General features: G+C 28.2%; 1 protein-coding gene and 1 long non-coding RNA gene across 11 annotated transcripts in view; one reads left to right on the forward strand and one right to left on the reverse strand.

Annotated features, from left to right (window-relative positions):
• Positions 1–599: 599 nt before the first annotated feature.
• The window catches only part of pnut (septin 7-like protein pnut), a 34,625-nt gene continuing 14,417 nt past the window's right edge, over positions 600–20,807 (reverse strand). For 6 of the 10 annotated variants that reach the window (XM_031918539.2, XM_086904714.1, XM_086904712.1 and 3 more), the window contains 9 exons: positions 11,493–11,973; positions 9,867–10,074; positions 9,404–9,656; positions 9,053–9,242; positions 8,792–8,957; positions 8,270–8,311; positions 7,444–7,579; positions 7,215–7,378; positions 4,908–6,240 (listed from right to left, as the gene is read on the reverse strand). In XM_031918539.2, the coding sequence (XP_031774399.1) occupies positions 6,081–6,240; positions 7,215–7,378; positions 7,444–7,579; positions 8,270–8,311; positions 8,792–8,957; positions 9,053–9,242; positions 9,404–9,656; positions 9,867–10,074; positions 11,493–11,973 (1,800 nt within the window). In that variant the 3' untranslated portion in view covers positions 4,908–6,080. Of the gene's footprint in view, positions 3,961–4,907; positions 6,241–7,214; positions 7,379–7,443; positions 7,580–8,269; positions 8,312–8,791; positions 8,958–9,052; positions 9,243–9,403; positions 9,657–9,866; positions 10,075–11,492; positions 11,974–20,807 lie in introns of those variants that run through there. The other 4 variants (XM_086904716.1, XM_012490683.2, XM_012490684.3 and 1 more) reach the window with 3 other exon arrangements.
• Positions 13,632–14,846, forward strand: LOC147658128 (uncharacterized). The gene is made up of 2 exons (XR_015291121.1): positions 13,632–13,930; positions 14,357–14,846. It is a non-coding gene; the product is annotated as an uncharacterized LOC147658128 (long non-coding RNA).

Raw genomic sequence — 20,807 nt, forward strand, 5'->3', positions numbered from 1 at the left:
TGTAATATCTATCTATTTTATTCTTAATATTTATACCGCATGAATATTATATAAATAATAAAATAAATTGTACGATAAAATTTTATATAATATATATATGATTAGTGTTATAATGATAAAAAATAATACAATTTTACAAAAAAAAAAAATAAAAATAAAAAAGAATCAATTATAAATAATTTTTTGCTTCTTTACTACTTTGAAAAAATTTTCAAAAATAAATGAATTTATCCAGAAATATTTGTGAATAATAATTCTATTAATTTGCAACATAATAAATATAATAAGATTTTCATGTCATGAATATTCAATGAAATATTTAAAATTTTTTGCTTTTATATCCTATCTACGATATCTCTTTGGTTATGTTTCTATATTTATTATATGTATACGTATATATGGCTGTACGTACGATGGATAATTCACAAATATGTAAACTAATAGAACAATAATAACATTTCTTTCTTACAGTAAATATTAATATTTTAAATAATTTAAAAAATTATCCATTATCCAAAATTATGCATAGAACATATTTTATCTGTATATAATTTTACAAAATATAATATTTTAAGGCTCGGGTTCAAAATGGAGTAACATTTTTCATAATTTTGTATATAATTTACTGAATACATAATCCTAAAGTATAATAGTAATAATGTACTAATTGTGATTTCTGAATATTATTATTATTACAACATGTTCTACAAGATAGCGGCGGCAGCTTTGTTTTCATCTGGTACGGCAAAATATAGTTTGTTTTTATTTTTATCTATTTTTGCCTTAAGTTTTTTTTGGTGTTTTATTATTATATTGTAACTCACGTGTATGTATAATATGTGTGATAGTTTCATAGATGATAGTTCACACAATTTATGACGATTAACTATTTAAATATTATAAGCATTGCTGATTAAAGTACACATACAATAATTGATACATTTCGATTTCGTCGATTTTCGATATTTTACAGTTACATGTTATACAATATTGAAACTTATAAACAGATTTCTTTCTGTCAATTAATCGAAGGTATAAATTAATAAAATAAATCTTTTGTTTTTAGAAATATGTAAAATTTTATATTTTATAATAATTATTTGAAATATTTTTTAAAGAAAAATAAAATTTAAGTACTCAAGTATTATTTCATTTGTTTTTATATTTTTCTAAAAAAATAAATAAGAAAATTTATTGCAAAATTATTAATTATTAACAAATATTGATAAAAATTGTATATTTCTCGAAGATAATCTTTGTCATATTTTTGTACTTCAAATGTAGATTTTAATATTCTTTTATTATAATTCTTTCAAAAAGAAAAAATGATTTGAATATTTGTTTTTTGTTTCAAAATATAACGTTTAAACAATGTTTAAACAAAAATAGCACAATGAGTAATGTTCAAATGGTTTTATAATATTGATTATATAAGCTTAATATTATCAATGCAAAACTTGCGAATTTAATTATACTTAATGTCCATTTTTAAAAAGTATCTATTACTGTTTTTAACATCGAAAAAGCTCGAATTTCGAAACGTTTTTTTTTCGAATATCTTTTTTATTTTTTACTCGGGCACATCGATATTTCAAAAAGCATTTTTTTTCCCCTTAAATTTTAAGTAAAAATTGTTCTAATTTATCTTTTTATATTTATTATTATTTTTTAATAAATTTTTCGATCTATCAGCATTATTCGTGCGACTGAAGCGATTTATTTTGAGCTTCTTAATGGATTGTCGATAATAAGAAAGATCGAGATTAGTTGATCTTTTGATCTAGAAAAATGCATATAAAATAGGAATGTAACATATGGTTTTTTCAACACGTAGAGTCAAAGTCCTTTTTTTTTCTTGCACATTAAATCGCACAAATCTTATTTTATAGAAACTGAAGAATCATGTACTAGTGTTATTATAAAATGCTTATTCTCTTCATCTTGGCACACCAGTAATTCAATTAGCTTAGAATAGAAATCCAAGATTGGGCAAACTTTTAAATTTTTTCTTTTAAATTTCAACTTGATGAAAATATTCTTTTATAAGATATATTATAAAAAAAATATATATAGCAAAAAAAGAAATATAATAGATCGTGCGATAAGGTCTACATTCAAGTAACTTATTATTAAACAGGTTTGCCCATTCTTGTTATAGATCAACATATACTTGGATGAATTCGAGACAGTATAATTTTTTTTCATATAAATTCCATATCAATTCAGATATGTTTTTAATGGATTATTAATCCATTTTAATTTAACTCATAACTTGATTATTTGTATTTTCTATTTATATAGTAAACAAAAATTGGAGCACTATCTCGAATCGCAACGATCCAGTATACACTTAGATTTATTTTATATAATTTATTCTTAATTACTCTTAATCGCACAATGTGGCGCGATTTGCTTCGTTATTGATACAACTTAAATTTACACGAATTGGACTTATCCTTACAATTTCTCAAATTTATATTTATACATAAATATATATTTATATGTATATATATGGCCACTGCTTCATTTAGAATCACATTCAATCATTCGTCGCAGAATGATACGAGTCGAGTTCAATGAAAAGACAAATAATGAGTGATATTCTGTATTGTTCTTTTCTTATGTTTAAGTTTTTTCGTATTTAATTCATTATAAAGCAGCACGTTGTTACTCGCATTTAGCGAATACTGAAAGGAAGAATACGATTGATGTAAAACAATTATTTATACAATTTTTTAGGATAAAAATCCTTTTATAATTATATAAATACGCTATTCTTTAACAATTTAGTTTATGACGCACTTTCAAATGTAATAGAAACATCGATATAGCTTATTGCTAGCTCTAGACACAGAGACTTTTCTCGCTTATTAGGTCGATAATATATCTCACACTTCAATTTGATAAGTATACAATTTCTTTATTTAGAAAAACATTTTTATGGTTTGCTAAAAATGATTCTGCAGCCAATCAAATTTATGATTAATTAAATTTGTTAATCCAATTATGTATATTACATATAGTTTCCAAGAGCGATCATTGTTATTTCAATTTTTTAATATTTGAATCTTCATGAATTATCAAGATCTTATTTCATAACATTTATGTTATATTTTTCTATTAACATAATTATTAAGTTCAGAATATCCATATATATCAAATATGTAAATATCAAAAACAATGCACAAAACAATGTTAATACTAATTGTTCGATATTCAAAGTGTTCATATAAATATTAAAGACATAAATAGATTGATAAAAAATGAAGATATATCGAAAGAAATTTCTCATATTTTTCTTTCGCCATTTTTTTGATCACTCTTGTTAAAGAAAATTATATTCTTTGAGATTATGTTTATATTTTGTACAATATTATATGTCGAATTATGCTAAATATAGTTTTGTTGAATATTAATAATAGGAAGCGCGAAGCACAGATAAACATGATAGAAAAAACACTTTCATTTTCATTCTTGAAAGCATAACATCTTTATGCTTGTAAAATGAAGAAATTATATAAACGAAGAGTGATATACACAGTATAAATATCAACTGTATGATTTAAGCAATACATATTCTTTTTTGTCTTTTAATTCATTAACAAATCTCTCATATTTTATCTTTAATGATTTTGAGAGAAAAACGACATTATATTAATGTATAAGAAATCATAAAATATACCTTTGATGAATCATGTACATTAATATCTAATAATAATCAAATAAAAATTTCCAAAAGCCAGATGTAGAATAGCCAGAAGATATTATTTTCTTTTAAATGAAATATTTGTTATTAATTTGTTCAATTTTTCTTGAAGATATCATATTATTGATATGATATTTTTTTAAGAAAAATTGCTGTCGATTATTTTAAGAAAAAATTCTCTTCATGTTGTTTTTCTGAAGTTGACTTAAAAGAGTCCTTTCTTCTTATTCTTCTTATCCTTACCATCGACAGCCCTGAAAAGAATTATAATTTCAGTAGAAATAAGCAATTCTTGAATTTATTAAATGATAACATAACTTATAGTGTTATAATAAATTTTAAGATTTTATATTTTTCATTTATTTTTATAAATTGTATTATATTAATTTCTAATATTGTATAATCTATTTGTAAAAATAATAATATTAATAATATTGTTATTTAATCTTCAAATATTCATTATATTGATAAATATTCATTTCATGAAAAATAATATAATTGTACTTTATTATGTAAAGTACAATTTTATTACGAAGCTCAATAAGTACTGAAAGTAAGTACTAAATATATTCACATAATTATAATATATATAATATATTATGTTATAATATATATATAATATAGTCATGCTAAAATCATGCTTTAGAATATAGAGAAATATAGATTTTCATGGGCTATGATCATCAAGCCACATGCTTTCTACGAGTTATTTTATTCTCAATTTTCTAAATGTTAATATATGTAAATTTCTTCTATGTAATATTTCATTTTCAGATTAAACTTTCATATTTAATTTTCATATTCAAATTGTCAAGTTATTATATCAACTTATTAATTAATGCAATAAAGCTTATAAAATAAAAGGAATCAATAGATTGATAAAATGATGTATATTTAATATATTATACCCAAATAAGATATTTTTTATTTGTATACTTAATATATATAATGAAAAATTTCTGTACATATAAAATTACTATTTTTCATAGATATTCATATGTCACAAGAACACATAATGCGAAAAAGCATAATAATCGAAACATGTTAATCGAAAAATGCGAAAAAAATATTTGTCGCATTTTATATTTCAAAGCCACATTAAAAAAAGCAAATGATATTTTTTGTTGCTTATTGATTTCTTTTACATTGCTTATTCGCAATAAGGCTAAATAAAATAAGGGCGACCAAAATGGTTAGTAAATATCTTAGAAAAGCATTACGTTTATTTGCGAAAAAAAACTTAATGATGAAATTAACAATGTATAATAATTATTTGTGAGTAATTATTATTATTGGTCATGTATAGTATTACCCTTTATCAAGCTGTCTCTTGTTCGAGTTAAAATGATTTGAAGAACCACATCTAGAAAGGAATGTTACAACTTTTATGCAAACGGAATGTAAAGACATGCGAATGTATTAATGAAAAAAAGTAAAAAAATGAAAAAAAAAAAAAAAAAGAAAAAGGAGCAGACAGCTTGTTCAGAGTTTACAATAGTTTTCCATAATACTCTACAAAGTGTGAATGTTATTTTGAATTCATATAAGATAAGTTATGTATAAATATAACGCATGTTGCTGTGAATAAAATAGCGATATCCATAGGAATATAAATCTCTTAAATTGCTTACATAAGTTTTATCAAATTTTGTGCCAAAAATATGAGCCTTTAAATGTATCTGTAGAGCTAACGTAAGAATACTATAAAAATTTTTCTTCGGACATCTTTTGCTATTTTTTTATTCTAACTTTTTTCGCAACATAAAGTCTATTCCTCTTTTCTTATTTTTCTATAATTAAACATTATTAATTATAAACTTATTTAGCGCGGTGCAATTTCAATTCTTTTATGATTAGATAAGCGTTCATATGTAACAGTGATAATCATAAATTATCATTTTAATTCAGTTTGAGTTTAAATTCATGGTGATCGTTATTTCACCATACTATGAATTCACTATATGATTATATTGTTCAAGAATATTTTTGAAAATTTTAGAAAAAAAAAATATAAGTAATAAAAATAATTATACCAAAATTGAAATATGTCTAATATTTTTTTCGCAATAGTCTTAAGTAATATAGTTTTCAATGCTAACATATTGTTTTAATCATAAAACAAATATGATATAATTCAAAAAATTGGAGACAGAAAAAATACACAAATATTCATTTAATGTATAAGTAATTAAATTCTGTTCAATTCTGTACGTGTATACACATCGTATATCGATATAAATCATCAATAAAATAAACACACAGCATCAAATGTATAAAAAATGAGATCGACGTTAATATTTTTAAAGATTTTAGTCCTTGGACACAGCAACGTAGATGCATTTTGTAAGTAAATGTAGACAGATTCTACGTTCTACTAAGGATGCTCGGGATGTTGTATGACAAGCTGTATCTGTGTAGGGCTGTCTTGAGGTGATTTGAAACTGGTGTGACGGCGTAGGAGACTTCCTATCCCTCGGGAACCCCTCAACGTACCCCCGCCACCGCCAGATCCCTCGGAAGACACTGATCCCGTCCTAAATTAAGGGACACCCCGATATGGTATACACACAACAAACAAACAAGCGCAAGCATCACATAACATTCGTCCATAAAAAAGCTTTCTTAAATTTATAAATACACCAAAGTACTTATTCTTTTACACTGCATCAGACATTCAGTAGTAATTTAAGATAAGCATTTCAAATGTAATTTTACGATTTAATTTTATGTATTCATAATGCATGATAAACAGGTAATATACATAAAATGATATCATTTTTTTTTAAAACATTCAATAAAAGAGCAAAATTATGTAAGTAAAATTTGAGGAAGCAATAATGTTAATATTTTTAATATTTTATAATTTTGTAATTATTATTTGCATCATTTATTATAAACAAATGATTATTAACTAATCATCTTCAAACGAAACAAGATTATTAGGGAATATATTAAATTACATTAAATTAATATTGAATGAATGCATGTTTAATTAACTTTAATTATGTTCAGGCGAAAAGTCACATTATACATGCTTATTAATAATTATTAGTAATTTCCTGCTATTAGATTAAGCTATTAACGTAGTAATATTTCTATATAACTTTCGAAAAAGTTTTCATATAATTATAAATTTATCAAAGAGAAGTATGATAATTATAATTAAGATTAGTAACAATCAAATAAAATACAATTATTATAAACTCATTATAAATGCTTATGTTGCACATTTTTTTAATTTAATTGTTTTTTTAAAGCAAAAATTTAAGCAATTTAAAAATATTTCTAATGAATATTTGTAAATTATTTCTTTTGATACAGCTTAATAATGCATTACTGCCCATTTCCTCTTAATTGCAATAAATATAAAGCTAATCTTTGTAATTTACAAAATAATTTTCCGTGCAAGAAGCGTTTTTATTCTTTATATTTAACATAAAAAATAGTATAATATGAATATTACAAAAATATAAACAACTAAAAGCAATTATATTTAAGCAATACTTACTCTTTTGAATTTGCTTCTAGACTGCGCCTACGCAATTCTTCAATACTGTGACCAGTTTGTTGTTCCCATGCTAACTTTTCAGCCTCAAATGCTCGTCTCTTTTCTTCTAATTCACGTACTTGTTGCTCCAAAGAACGCCGCATTTGTTCGTGCCTTCTTTGTAACTGTGGATTAATTATTTTTCTAATTAAAACAATTTCTTTCTAATATTTAGTCAAAAAATACTTACATCTGCTTCTGAATCTTTAAGTTTTTGCTTCTTTTCTCTAACTTTCATTTCAAATACCTGTTCCATATCAATTTCCATTTTTTTCATTTTATTATCATGTTCTCTTTTTTCTTCTTCCAATTGAGCTAGTGGATTCCTATAAAACGTATGAAAAATCAAGATTGATGAAAAAAATAATATAAAATTTTATATAAAAGTAAATATATTTTGTAAAAATTGTTTACCAACCAGTTAGATTACAATTTTTAGAAGATGATCTATCTACATATGTATATGGGGGATTGCAAAATTAAAATATAATATTTTCATAATAAATATAAATTCAGCAAAGATGACAAAACTAGAATGACAAAAAAGGAAAAAGAGTTTATTAGAAGTAACTAATATGAAATGTAGAATAAAATCAAGCGAATTCATGTTGTAATCAATGATACTAAAAAAAAAAAGAAAAAAAAGAAAAAAAAATAAAATACTAATAATAAGGATTTTTACTAAACTAAAAGTATAATGCAATCTACATATTTGAAATAAATATTCAATCAGAGGGTTCACTTATATATATATATATATATATATATATATATATATATAATCTATATAAAATATTACCTATAAAATTATATTAAAAATATTATTTAATGCTTTCTTGAATAAATATATTATTTTTTTTTAATCTTATTATATTTTTAATATATATATCAAAGTGAACCCTCCTTTAAGTAAATAAATTTGCATAAAACTAAATACACAAAAAAATGAAAACTAAATGAGAGGCTTGTGCACACAAAACTATATTACACGATCCCGGTCTTGTTAAAAGACTTACCATACTGTCATGAAACTGTTCATCACTCCTGGAGGGCACAAACTAACCAATAAGAAATTAGCATTAAAATTTACGTATGAAATATATTATTAAAAAATATATTTTCAGGATCACTTTTGTTTCTATCCTAAACTATAATATATTTTAATTATATTGTTAATATGATAATTCGATTCAAATACACGTCTTAGATGTAATTTTTATTTTTTAATAGTTTGCATGCACAAGCTTTTTAAATTGTCGTAATAAAAAAATAAAACAAGAAATTAATAAAGCTACAAATATTTATATTTGCAAAAAAAAAAAAGAAAAAAAGAAAACGAAAAAAATTATATATATAATTATTATGTTTTATGGGATTTTTTCAAATATTAAAATTATTCTTATTCTAATAATATTTTTCCGTTTTTTATCCTATATTTTTATGATAAATTTTACATTTTTTTTTAACAATCTTACATTTTAAATAAATATAATCTTATAGAATTTTTATATTTACATCTGATACAGGAATACACTTACTTATTCGAAACTTTTGTTGGTTTTCCATCCACTCCAACACCCGCTAACGTGCGACATCGGAAATTTTCGTAATGTACATTATTTGTAACATCTTTTAGATCTTGTAAATGTGTTCTGATAACCATATTTCGTAATGCTATGAAGTCACAATGCTCCAAATTTTCCACTAAACAATTAAAATGAAAAAAGAATTTGAAATTTAAAAAAAATATTTAAAACATTTATATTAAAAACTGTTTTCAAATGTTCAAAATTATATACCTTCTGCGATTCCCCAAGGATACTTCCTTCCACGAACTTTCCTACCGTCATGTTCGACCACGGTATTTGCACCTACTACCGCAAACGGTACTCTTTCTCTAAGAACTTTATGTAATTTACTTTCCTCTTCTTCTTCTACCTCCGGGAATTCATAGATTTTTATTTTATGTTGTGCTATTTCGTTCAAAATCTAAACAATCAACAATAATAGATTTTAAAAATATCCAGATAAGATTTTCTTTTAAAAATTGATACATTTAATACATTTATATTATACAAATGTATATAACAGAAGCAACATTAGTTGCACGTTGATACGTTGCTTATAATTGATTTATTTATAATACGAACTTGTTTCTTAAAATGAGCACATTCGTCTGGCGTCATAGTATCCGCCTTCGCGATGACAGGTATAATGTTAACTTTGTCATGAAGACGTTGCATGAACTCTACATCCAACGGTTTTAAGCCATGCCCTGAAGGAGCGACGAAGTAGAGACAACAGTGCACTCGACTGTCTGGAATCTGTCGTCTTACAACACGAGACTCGGCATTCAGGAACTCCTCGTATTTGGATTCAATATATTCGATTACTGGTACCCAACTGAAACAAGAATAATTTTAATTTACTAAATTTTTATATATCATTATATAATAATTAACTTTTATATTTTATAAATTTATTATAAAATATATATAATGCAATATATTATAAATATTCCATATAATTTATCTCGGTAGTTTTACTTTTGTAAAAATTACGTTCGTAATTTATAATTAAAAAATAAAAAAAAAATAACATAAATTAAATTACCAATTGCTGTTATCGACTGCATCACCAAATCCAGGTGTATCAACAACAGTTAAAGTAAGATTCACACCATTCTCTTTTAACAACACTTTACTAGTCTCTACGGCTACAGTTTTTTTAACTCTAAGGCTAGGGCCAGGATATTCGGCACTGTATATATCGGCGAGGAACATTGAATTGATCAAGGTTGATTTTCCTAGTCCTGACTCACCTAAACAGATATATAAGAAGATTATTATTAATTATTAACATAAAAATTATATAATTCAGTTTAATTATTGATAATACATATATAGATAAAAATATTTTGATATATACAAATATCGCATCTTAATCCTTTTTTAGAAGACAGTTTGAAATACCAAACGGTACCCTGACCTTTCTGTCCGGGTACCTTGAACTGACCGAAGTGCCGCGCCTTCTCTCCCTCAAGGATAAGCGTTTGAATTGCTCTATTTACAGAGAAATGGTTCTGTTTATACCGGTACTAATAATAGCAGCATTCCGCCTATATTCTCGAATTTCAAACTTTCATCCAGAAAGACGAGATCTAGTATAATAATTTTCTTGCAATTGCATTCTTAATTCTAATATTCTAAAATAGTTTAATAAATATAAATATCATTGTATAATAAATATAATATATGAATACTTTAAAATATCACATAATAAATTAATGAGAATTTTCATAATTCATAACATAGAGAGTGTCATTTCATTGAGTTTTATAAAAGTCAATTTTGAACAACGTTTTGAAGAATTTTTTTCTTCAATATATATATATATAACCGCCGCTCGAGTTTTTCAGATATTTGTTATTAATATATAGAATTTCATTTATACATATGTATCCGTAGTAATATATGTACTAGAAAAAAGTTTTCATTATCAGAATTTTTAGAATTAGAAGAAAATTTTCTTTATTTTTTAATATATATATAGTAAATTTAAATTAAAAAAGTAGCAAAATTAATTTTAAAGAATTAATAAATATAGAAGATGAGAATCACTGCTACTTGAAGACAACCCTAATTTAGTCGAGTTTTGCACGTGTTAAACAGATGGAAGTTCATAAGGCAATATCTTGAATAAAATTGAAATACCAACTGGAAAAGCGGATCTCTCTTTGTTCTTTAATTTTGAAAGTTAAAACATAAAAAAAAGTTTCTATTGTACAATTATTCATATAATGGGCATTAACAAGAAAAGCAATATAGGAAGTTATAAATTTATTAGATCTTTGAAAAAATGAATTTTTTTTTAAAATAAATGGAATTCTTTGTCCATTCTTTTCTCTTCATGATAACGGTTATTATTTTTTTATAACATATTGATCATTGTTTTTAATCATTGATTCATTATTTCACAATTTTACATTATACTCCATTTATATGAAATATCATTATAAGAAATCAAATATATAATGAATAAGTTGTTCAAAATCAATTATTATTTGATCATATCAAAAATTCTAATTTTTCACTTCACACTTTCTCTCTATAAATTCGACAATTTAACATATTGGTTTTAACAATCCTTTTGTTTTAATTTTAAATAAAATGTAAATATTTAAGCAAAAAATATATATAAAAAAAATCACGCAAATAGAAATAGAACGATCAAACTAACCGACGACCATCAGAGTAAAATCGAATCCCTTCTTAACAGCCTTTCTATAAACTTGGTTGGGTAGATTCGCGAATCCCACATAACCATCGAGTTCTTTGGGCTTAGTCGGTGGCGTTGGTCGCGGATGATGAAGGACAGCAGTCTCCTTGTTCTCGTTACTTCGGTTCGACTCCCGTTTATTACTGTCCTCTGATGCATCGTTTTGATTTAAGATCACCGTGGACGGAGGTAATCGTGGCTTCGAGGTAGGCGCCGACGATGTGACGCTTGTGTACACGGTCGAAGAGGTTGGCGGTGCTGTGTTAGGCGAAGCAAGTGTTGTGGTTGTCGTGGTCGTCGTCGACGACGTGCTCGTCGACGATGTGCTCATCGACGTCGGGGCCTGCGACGGAGGTTGTGGAGGTGGGACCGATGGCACAGATGGAGACGATATTATTCCGGCGTTATCGCCTTTGAAGAACAGCTCACGCTTCGCCTGTATCTGTAAAAAAAAAAATATATATATGTGTGTGTATGTGTGTGTGTGTGTATTATTTTAATCACATAAAATAATAAATATGTAAAAATTTGTTTTGTAATCCATACTATAAGCAATAGAACGGAATAAAATGAAATAAAAATATAGAAATTTATAGTGATTGTTGATAAACTTGAAATTATTAGCTTCAAAATATTAACTATTAATAGAAATTGTTAACTAGAAAATAAGGAAATTTAATGTATGAATTAAATGAAAGTATTAAAAAAAAAAAAAAAAAAAAAAAATATTCTCTAATAATTTTTATAAACTTTGAGAATTGATAATTCATTTACAAAAAATTGTATTTTTCAATTTGAAAATAAGAAAGAAATTGAAAATATATAAGTAAAAATGAATATAAATGTTCATTTTCATATTATATTCACTTAGAAAATAATATTGATATATTATACGTAAAAACATAAATGCTACCTAGACTTATTTTGTTTGCTACTCTGATCTAGTTTTTTTTTTAACGAATCAGAATATATATATATGTAATTTGATTCAGTTTCATTCTTCTTTTTATTCGTATATATACAATGACATGTAACAATTGTTTGTAGAGTGCTACGGTTTACTATATCGTTTATAATACTAGTTTGATCATTGATCCAACTGCGCGAATTAGAGGCAACCTATCCTTCTTTCTCGCTTATGTTTACATACTATATATATTTTACATCTATAAACATTTAGTTAATTCAATCTAAGTTCATCGATCTCTATCTAGTTTTTCTTCCATTTTTTTGCACGATAGAAAGTTCAAATCATTCGAAAGGATCAACGATCGTACGCGTAAAAGCATAAATAGAGAAATAATAATACAGTATCGTAACGGAGAGAGTATTTTCTTGTTCACGATCGATACGCTTTGCATATAACACTAACGACGAACTTCAGTCAGTCAACTTCGAGTGGTGCAGTGTCTTATGAATTTCCGGCCGGAAGTGGCTACTGTCCAAAGTACAGTAGCCATTAAATACAGATTACGTTTGATAATTTAGGGCATACTATTGTTGAGTAAAATATGAGATTAGCAACAATCAAGAAGATGAATATACTACAAAGTTTCCGAAATATACAATGGCTACTATATATTTTTATATTTAAATTCAAAATAATATGCATTTAGAAAAGAATAACAGTATAAAAGAGGAAATTTTTTTCCTTTGAGATAAAAATTATAACTGTATTGCTCGTCGAAAATAAATAAATGTTTGAGAAAAAATTGTTAGATTCTGTGGCCAGCAATAGTTTTGCGAGTAAAACTGAAAAGAGGTGCAGAGTTTTCGTTTGAAGCGCAAAACCTTTTGCGATTCGCATTGCATTCCACGGCATCAAAGAAGGCCACTCTCTCACTGCTTCGAAATAAAAGCAGGAAAGAAAAATTCTCCGCGCCGCCACAGTTTAATACCAGACCGGTGGAAACGGAACGGCGTATAGTGAATCATAATGCGCTACGTGTTCCGTTACAATTCGATCCTACTCACGGTCGCGCGTAGAATATAAATTAAATAGCTGGTTCGTACTCATTAAAGGAGCGGCGAGAAACGTGCGTAAGGTCAAGGCGGAAACGAACATGATGACTATATATACACGCACGTCAGATTTTCAACAGTACAGTTTTCCATTTTCTGATATCAACTCGATCGATAATAACGCGCGTTTGCGTGTAATTCTCACGAGTCACGTAATATTACACAAGGGACGTTAAAGAAGTTGCTAGTTTCGCAATTTGCCGAGTCGCGTCGCAAAAGAAGCTTTCTCGCATCGGAAGATTGTAACCCGCCCACGAAAATGGAACGTGTTTCAGTTGAAAACGCTTTGCTTACAGAAGCGGTACACAAAGTCAACGAACGAATGATTGCACTTTAAAGGTGTTTCACTACATGTACACGACGTCATCGACTATATAGTAAATATAGTTCGCGCAATAATTAAACATTGTTCAAAATGGATTGTAAAGTATATTTTATATATATATATATATTTTTTTTTATCTTTTGCGAAGACTATAAAAGGAAGTGAAGCAAACAAAGAAAGATCGTTACAAGTTTCTCGATTCAATAAACTGAAAGTTAAAAGCTTTTTTTTTTTTATATCTCGCCTGTAAAACAATAATAAAAAAGAAAGTATCAAAGATATAGATTCAGCATATATTTCCACGAAATATAAAATATAAAATATATATGTTATTATATCATGATCGAAATAGTTTAAGAGTATTAAATTTGAATGTGATCGCGTTATCGATCCTGAATCGATCCCGTCGCCTTGATCATATTATTTCTAAAAAAAAATCCGCAAGCACGTTGATTACGGAAACGCCCTTTATTTACAGCACAATGTAATAAAGAATTGCACGCGTGATATCCAACGAGGCTGGGAATCCAGAGAGAAAGATTCTCGGTCGAACCGAGTGCAGCATCATGGAACAGAAACCGGTCCAGTGCGCATAAGACTGCACAACAGCGAGACAGCCTCATTCCGAAGTCCCTTGAGAGATCTAAAGAAGGTGGTGGACGCACCATGACAATTTACCCGTGTGACTGACTTCCTCTCTTAAACCTTGAGACTTCTCAGCTAGAAACACGGAACAATAGAAAATCAAAGAAGCTTCTTGGAATGTAAGAATATTCCACAACCTCCTCGTTCTCGAGTTCTTTCTCTGTCCCACCATCGAGGATGATGAGCTTTCCACAGAACAATACAGACGGCGCTGTTACGTCATACTATAATTAACGATGATAACGAAAAAATTTTCATTTATAATTGCCGCGTTGTAATGATTATTGCAAATAAGAAATACAAAATATTTTGAATAGTTTGAATTCTTTCGTGAATTTTTTATCGCTTATTTATTTAATCTTTCATTTAATAATTTTACGACTATACAATATGATTTTTCTATATGTATAATATGATACATATACTTGCAAATAACATTCCTATTTACGATTCTTAAATTTAAAATGTACGTTTTTCGTGATTTATCCTTTCTTGATTTAAACCCGATATTTGCGAATAAAGTATATTAGTTACGATATCAATGAAATAGAGAAATTCTTTTGCGAAAAGATTATGATTCGATTGAAGATATATCTACAAAAAAGAAATAGAAAAAAGAGAAAGAAGGGAAAAGGAGGAGGAGAAAGAAAAAAAAAAAAAAAAGAGGGAAGTACTTTATAATGAGCGACGACTATCGCTCAAATAAGATCATCTTGAGCACGCGACTTGTCTTTTACACTTAAATTTCTAACTCGTGCAGCGTCAGCTGAAAGCAGCTTTCGCCTCAAGGGGGAATTGCATTTTATCAGATTTTCTTTTTTATGAGTAAGTTTCAGATTTATCCCTCGAGAAATATATCGTAACAAGACAATAATGAAAGCATCGTTTTTCGTGCAATATTTAAATGCAGTTTTTCTTTCAAATTTTTTGCTGTATTCAAAAAGATTGTAAAGAAGAAACGCTATACGTATACGATGAGATAATTTTTGTACGCGCTTCGTTGCTTCGTTAATGTTATCCACCGACGATTATTTCATTTGTTCTATCAAACAAAAAACAAGAGACGATTCTCCACAGAGTAGTTTCGAATATCCTACATTTTTTTAGCGGTCGCTGCGGTTGAATCGCGTTTTTTCATCCTGTAATTTGTAATATAGATCTCCGCGTGTCACGACGAAGAAAAATGCGACGGAGAAAATGTTACACGATATAAAAAGATAAAAGAAATAAAGGAAGAAAAAGCGAAGATGAAAAGAAACAAACGACAATGAACTGTGTCGGAGAGAATCAATCGATTTTTTTTTTTTTTTTGCAAGAAAATATTTTAAGCAAAAATTCCTTCCAACGAATCCAATTCTCTTACAGGGAAAAAGATTTCTTTCGCCATTCTTCGAGATAAGGTACGGCCAATAAATGATAATTTAAAAAGTAAGATTTTTAAATTATGCCCAACATTAGAAAATTACATTTATTTTCCATTATAATGGTATAGTCCAATGTTGGAAATTTTTATTATAGAATTTCCTATATAAATAATTACAAATAAAAATAACCATAGTGACCTCCTTAGGGGTCACGACCCACAGGTTGAAAATCTATGATATATATATATATAGTATAACACATTTCATATATATTTCAAATATATATTCTGATATAATTCATAAAATTATCAGAAATTTACGCTCTTTTATCTTCCTCCATATTGATCCATCGTGAAAAGACTAAGAGCGTAAATACAATCAATATTTCGAACTAAGAATTAAACATTGATCAAACAAGCCACATTTCGTGTTAACATTTCGGAAGTAGGGAGTGCATATTTCTGTTCAGATTCCATTCAGAACATCGCGAATTGATATCACGGATACAATGGAGGCTTAAAGATCGTCTGAATGGAGCGCAGATGGCTTCCGTGATCGCGAAACACCTGCCGTGTACTTTTACAACAGGCCGTGTATAAATTACTCCGAGTCTTAAAAAGATTTTCTACGTTAACAGCAGATGTTTAACCGCGTCAAGACAGATGTTAACTGCATTACCTTAGAATTAATTTAATCGCGAAGCGATAGATCGTTTGGAATAATAACACGATCGATATTTTCGTTCGACAGATAGAGTATACGTGAAGCATTTCGATCGGTTTTTGAATATTCATCAAACGCGATTAATGTTGGAGTGTGGAGTAAGAGAGAAATACCAATTGTATTTTTTAACTAAGATCAACGAACTTGGATACATGGAGACTGTTTAAAAGCACAAGAGATCTATGAAAATTGCGAAAATTTCTGAAAGAGATTAGGATAATTTTTTTTTTTTTTTAGAAAGAATAAATACTTTTCGAGGAAGTTAATTAACCGAATGTTTTACTACGTGTTATATGCAATTTAAATTTTATATATATAAATTTTTAATTAATTATGCAGCGTGTGAATGAAATGAATTAAAAAGCACGTGTTAAGAGTGGGAAAAATAAAAAAAAACAATCTAACTAACTTTGATTTTTCTTAATCTTTCTTTAATTTCCTCATCACAAATATTATAAGCCCATTTTATTGTAAATCAGCAAGTTAGTTTATTTATAATATTTTTCTGTTAAAGAAAAATTTTCTCTTTCGATTTATTAATTTTTTATGAATCGCATTAATCACATTAATAGAAACTAGGATTTACCTGAGCATCACGAGGAAGGAATATACGTGCCTCCGTGAAAAACTATTCGAGGTATTTTGTTGATTTCCCAAAGGAAAATCCGGTATGCCGCTTTTTCGACCGGAAGAGAAAGAAAGGAAAAAAATTTCACGGTATAGTTTTTTTTTTTCAACATATCATATATATTACGATGCAATATCGATTTTAAATTAAATTGGAATTGTTAAATAAGGAAATGGTCAATCGTAAAATAACAAGATCACGTTCTGTGATCTATCGCAAATATAGATAATTTATTTGATAAAAAAATTTATTGAGAGAGAGAGAGAGAGAGAGAAAAAAAGAACGCTTCCTACGTTAAACATAGTTAGCGGAGTAATGTTGAAACGTTTAAAACAAACAGAACTGATAACAGGTCGAAGAAAATCACAGACCAATGTGCTTTGGCGAGCAACGAAGCAAAATATGTTATAGGAAGAAAAGCGAAACAACGTGGGTGTTTTGTCTGTAAACACGTCTGAGAATCATCAAATATACAATAGTGATCCCGAAAAATTATTGTTTTATCTTTTACTCTATTGAAAATTCGTGAAAAAAATTAAATATTTCCTTTAGGGGCTTCTTTGCAAACACGTTTTATTGATCGTAACATGATCGATTGTTAAAATAAAATCGATCGATAAATCTTAATTATACATCGATTGATCTTTCAACTTTTTTAAATTAATCGTATAGAGGAGATGACATTAACATTTTTTTTGTGTAATTAAAAAAAGAATGTGATTTTTAACGTATTATAAACTATGCTAATGATTTTGAGATTTCTATAAATATCTTGCAGATCGAATTTAAATTTATTTCGATCGATTTTATCAATAAGATAATCTCAATACGACTGCGTTTCTAAACGGTTCGATAAATAAGTACGCTTTAAATCAATTGATAGAATTGTAGTACATGGCTTAATAGAGAACTTGCCTCTCAAAGATATCGAATGCTTACGAAATATCGCACAACGTTATCTTTAGTTCAAATCTTATGGAAGTTATCGTAAATGCTAAAATCACTTTTTCAGATTAACAAGATATTCGATATATTTTAAGAACTTTGATGCAATAAAGATAAAACTGATGGTTCGCGAGATTGAGACGAGATATCACGAGATATCGACGCATTTAGATAAGATAGCATAAAAGTAATCGTCGAAAGTTTAAATTATCAAAATTAACATTTTTTGTTTGAAAATGATTCACAGCATACCTTTCGCTTTCGATTTAATTTCTCATCTATGGACAATAAGAATTATTGAATTTTTAATTGTCAAAAATGTCAAAAATTCATGGGATATTTTAGTCCAAAAGGGATTCCTAAATCATTTCTTTCTTTTCATTTCGCGAATATCGAAAACTTGGGATCATCGCCCTCCCTTTTGCTCATCATTCTGTACATTTCGCAGAGAGGAAAAAAAAAAGATAGATCGAAATCCGAAATCATGGTATCTGTTTCCATGGAATCTCGCGCAACAACGAGGCAAGCGCATCGTTGACTCGAGAGGAGAAGAATGTTTCCATTATACCGGCGATGTATTGTATTCTAAAAGCTACATGACACACCATGCGCGTTCGCGAATGGAAGATGTTATCCACCTGTTGGAAAGCTCGATGCGAAACGAGTTCGATAAATGTCGGCGTGAAAAAAAAAAAAAAAAAAAAATCCAAAGGCCTCGTGTAATCGCGGCTGCGATTCCATTGCCTTGATCGGTACGCTAACATTGCAGCAATGGATACGAATAACGAATGTAAATTACGTATAAATACGATTAGATATCCCGCCTCATTTGTCATCTCTGCTTCCGTTCCTGTAGTTGCGGTTTCGATTAATTCGTATCTATTTTATAAAGTGGATACGATGGCAATGAAAATGGGGAAAGATAGCGAGAAAAATGGGTCGCAACGCTTATTACCGACAAGAAGAAATCAATCAATTCGATTTATTACTTGTTTGTACTTACTACTCGATTTAGACAGAGAAATATACAAGTAAGTGCTTAAAACGTCGGAAACATGTAGCGATACTTGCCACGTTTCACGGGGAAGAACAGCTTTGATCTATTTTAAAGACGAGCCTTGTATTCCGCTAACAAAACGATGGTTTCTTTATCGAATACAAAGATACAAGCAAAGCCTGTAAAGCGACCATTGCTACCGGTATTTTATTTTATATCCCTACAGTTTCGGTAGATATCGGGGTCATTCTTTATATTCCACGATTATCTTCCCTAAGTAATTAGATCGTGCAATCTTTCCGCCTCTGTGAGTAGTATACTTCTGCCTGACTTATCAAAGAGAAAAAGAAACAAATAAAAAGGAAAATAAAAACGTTAATCAAGCGGAGAAGAATTGAGAGGAATAAACGAGTGATTTGTTAAAAGGGATCGAATATTGTTGAACGAAATATTGGAAATTCGAATTGGACGCGTATTTCAGAATGGGAATTTGAAAATGTTTCGAGATCGATATATGAATAAGAAGGATATTCGTAAAAGGATAAATTTATTCGTGGGAGCGGAAATAAAACTCCAGCTGTTCCGTATTATAGGAACAGTTTCGTGCAAGAACAATTGTACAATCGTTGTCAGAACGATATAAATCTGGGCCACGCAGTAAAGTAAAACGGCTATAATAATTGTTGCACGAGACGACACGATTTACGAGTTTCAACTTTCGAGAACTTCGACGAGCTGCGTCTCGTTGATAAAAAGAGTTATTTCTGAGTCTGCCGTATATAACGTGTGGGTCAAAGAAGTTAAACTAGAAGGGCAAATTTTTCAACGCCCTCCTTTCCCATCGCGCGTGGGAATGCAAACACTGTCCGTGCACCTTTCAATGATTAAAAACATCGATATCAAATAACGTTACATAAATTTTTCGATAATTAATCTTTTCAATGCGGCAATATTCGTGTAACAGCTATTTTGATCGTCAAATATTTTAATCTTGTCCACCATCGTATTATTGAATAGATAGATTTCATTTCGAACGTGTTTAATCGATCGTCCAATAACTATGACAGATAATCGAAGAGTTGAAACGGCTCGTTTCGGATTATTAAAGTTGGCATTCTATCCTTTTCGCGTTAAAATCACCAGATAGATAGCGAATCGTGAGAAGGGAAAAAGGAGATTCAAAATCGGTCTTTGTGCCATCCAGTTTCCATATGAGCAAGTACATTCGTGCTCGAGAACCCCGTAACCCAATAACTCTCTGTTATTGAGCATTCCGAAACGTCCTTCAATTCTTCATTTCTCTCGTATCGTAGCAATCGTAGCAAAAGTTCTCGAAACGAAGCAGGTTCATTTCCAATTCAAAATGAGACAAACGGTCTCTAACATAAAATGACTTACAACAACAACAAGCTTGCAAATGTGAATGGAGAGCAATATTTCTTCTAACATCACTCGAAACACAATAATTAAACATTAATTGAAAGTATAAATAATATCTTTGTTTTATAACGATAAAAAGAATGAAAAAAAAAAAAAAAATAGGGTTGACCTAAAAATGATCATGGCGCCAGTGAGTATCGATTTTTCTAACAATTCCCTCGAGCTTCCTCGACTCCCTTCGTCGTTC

This window comes from Apis florea, unplaced genomic scaffold (genome assembly GCF_048593485.1).
Source record: "Apis florea isolate Af1SG1 unplaced genomic scaffold, ASM4859348v1 contig_2350_pilon, whole genome shotgun sequence".
NCBI lineage: Eukaryota > Metazoa > Arthropoda > Insecta > Hymenoptera > Apidae > Apis > Apis florea.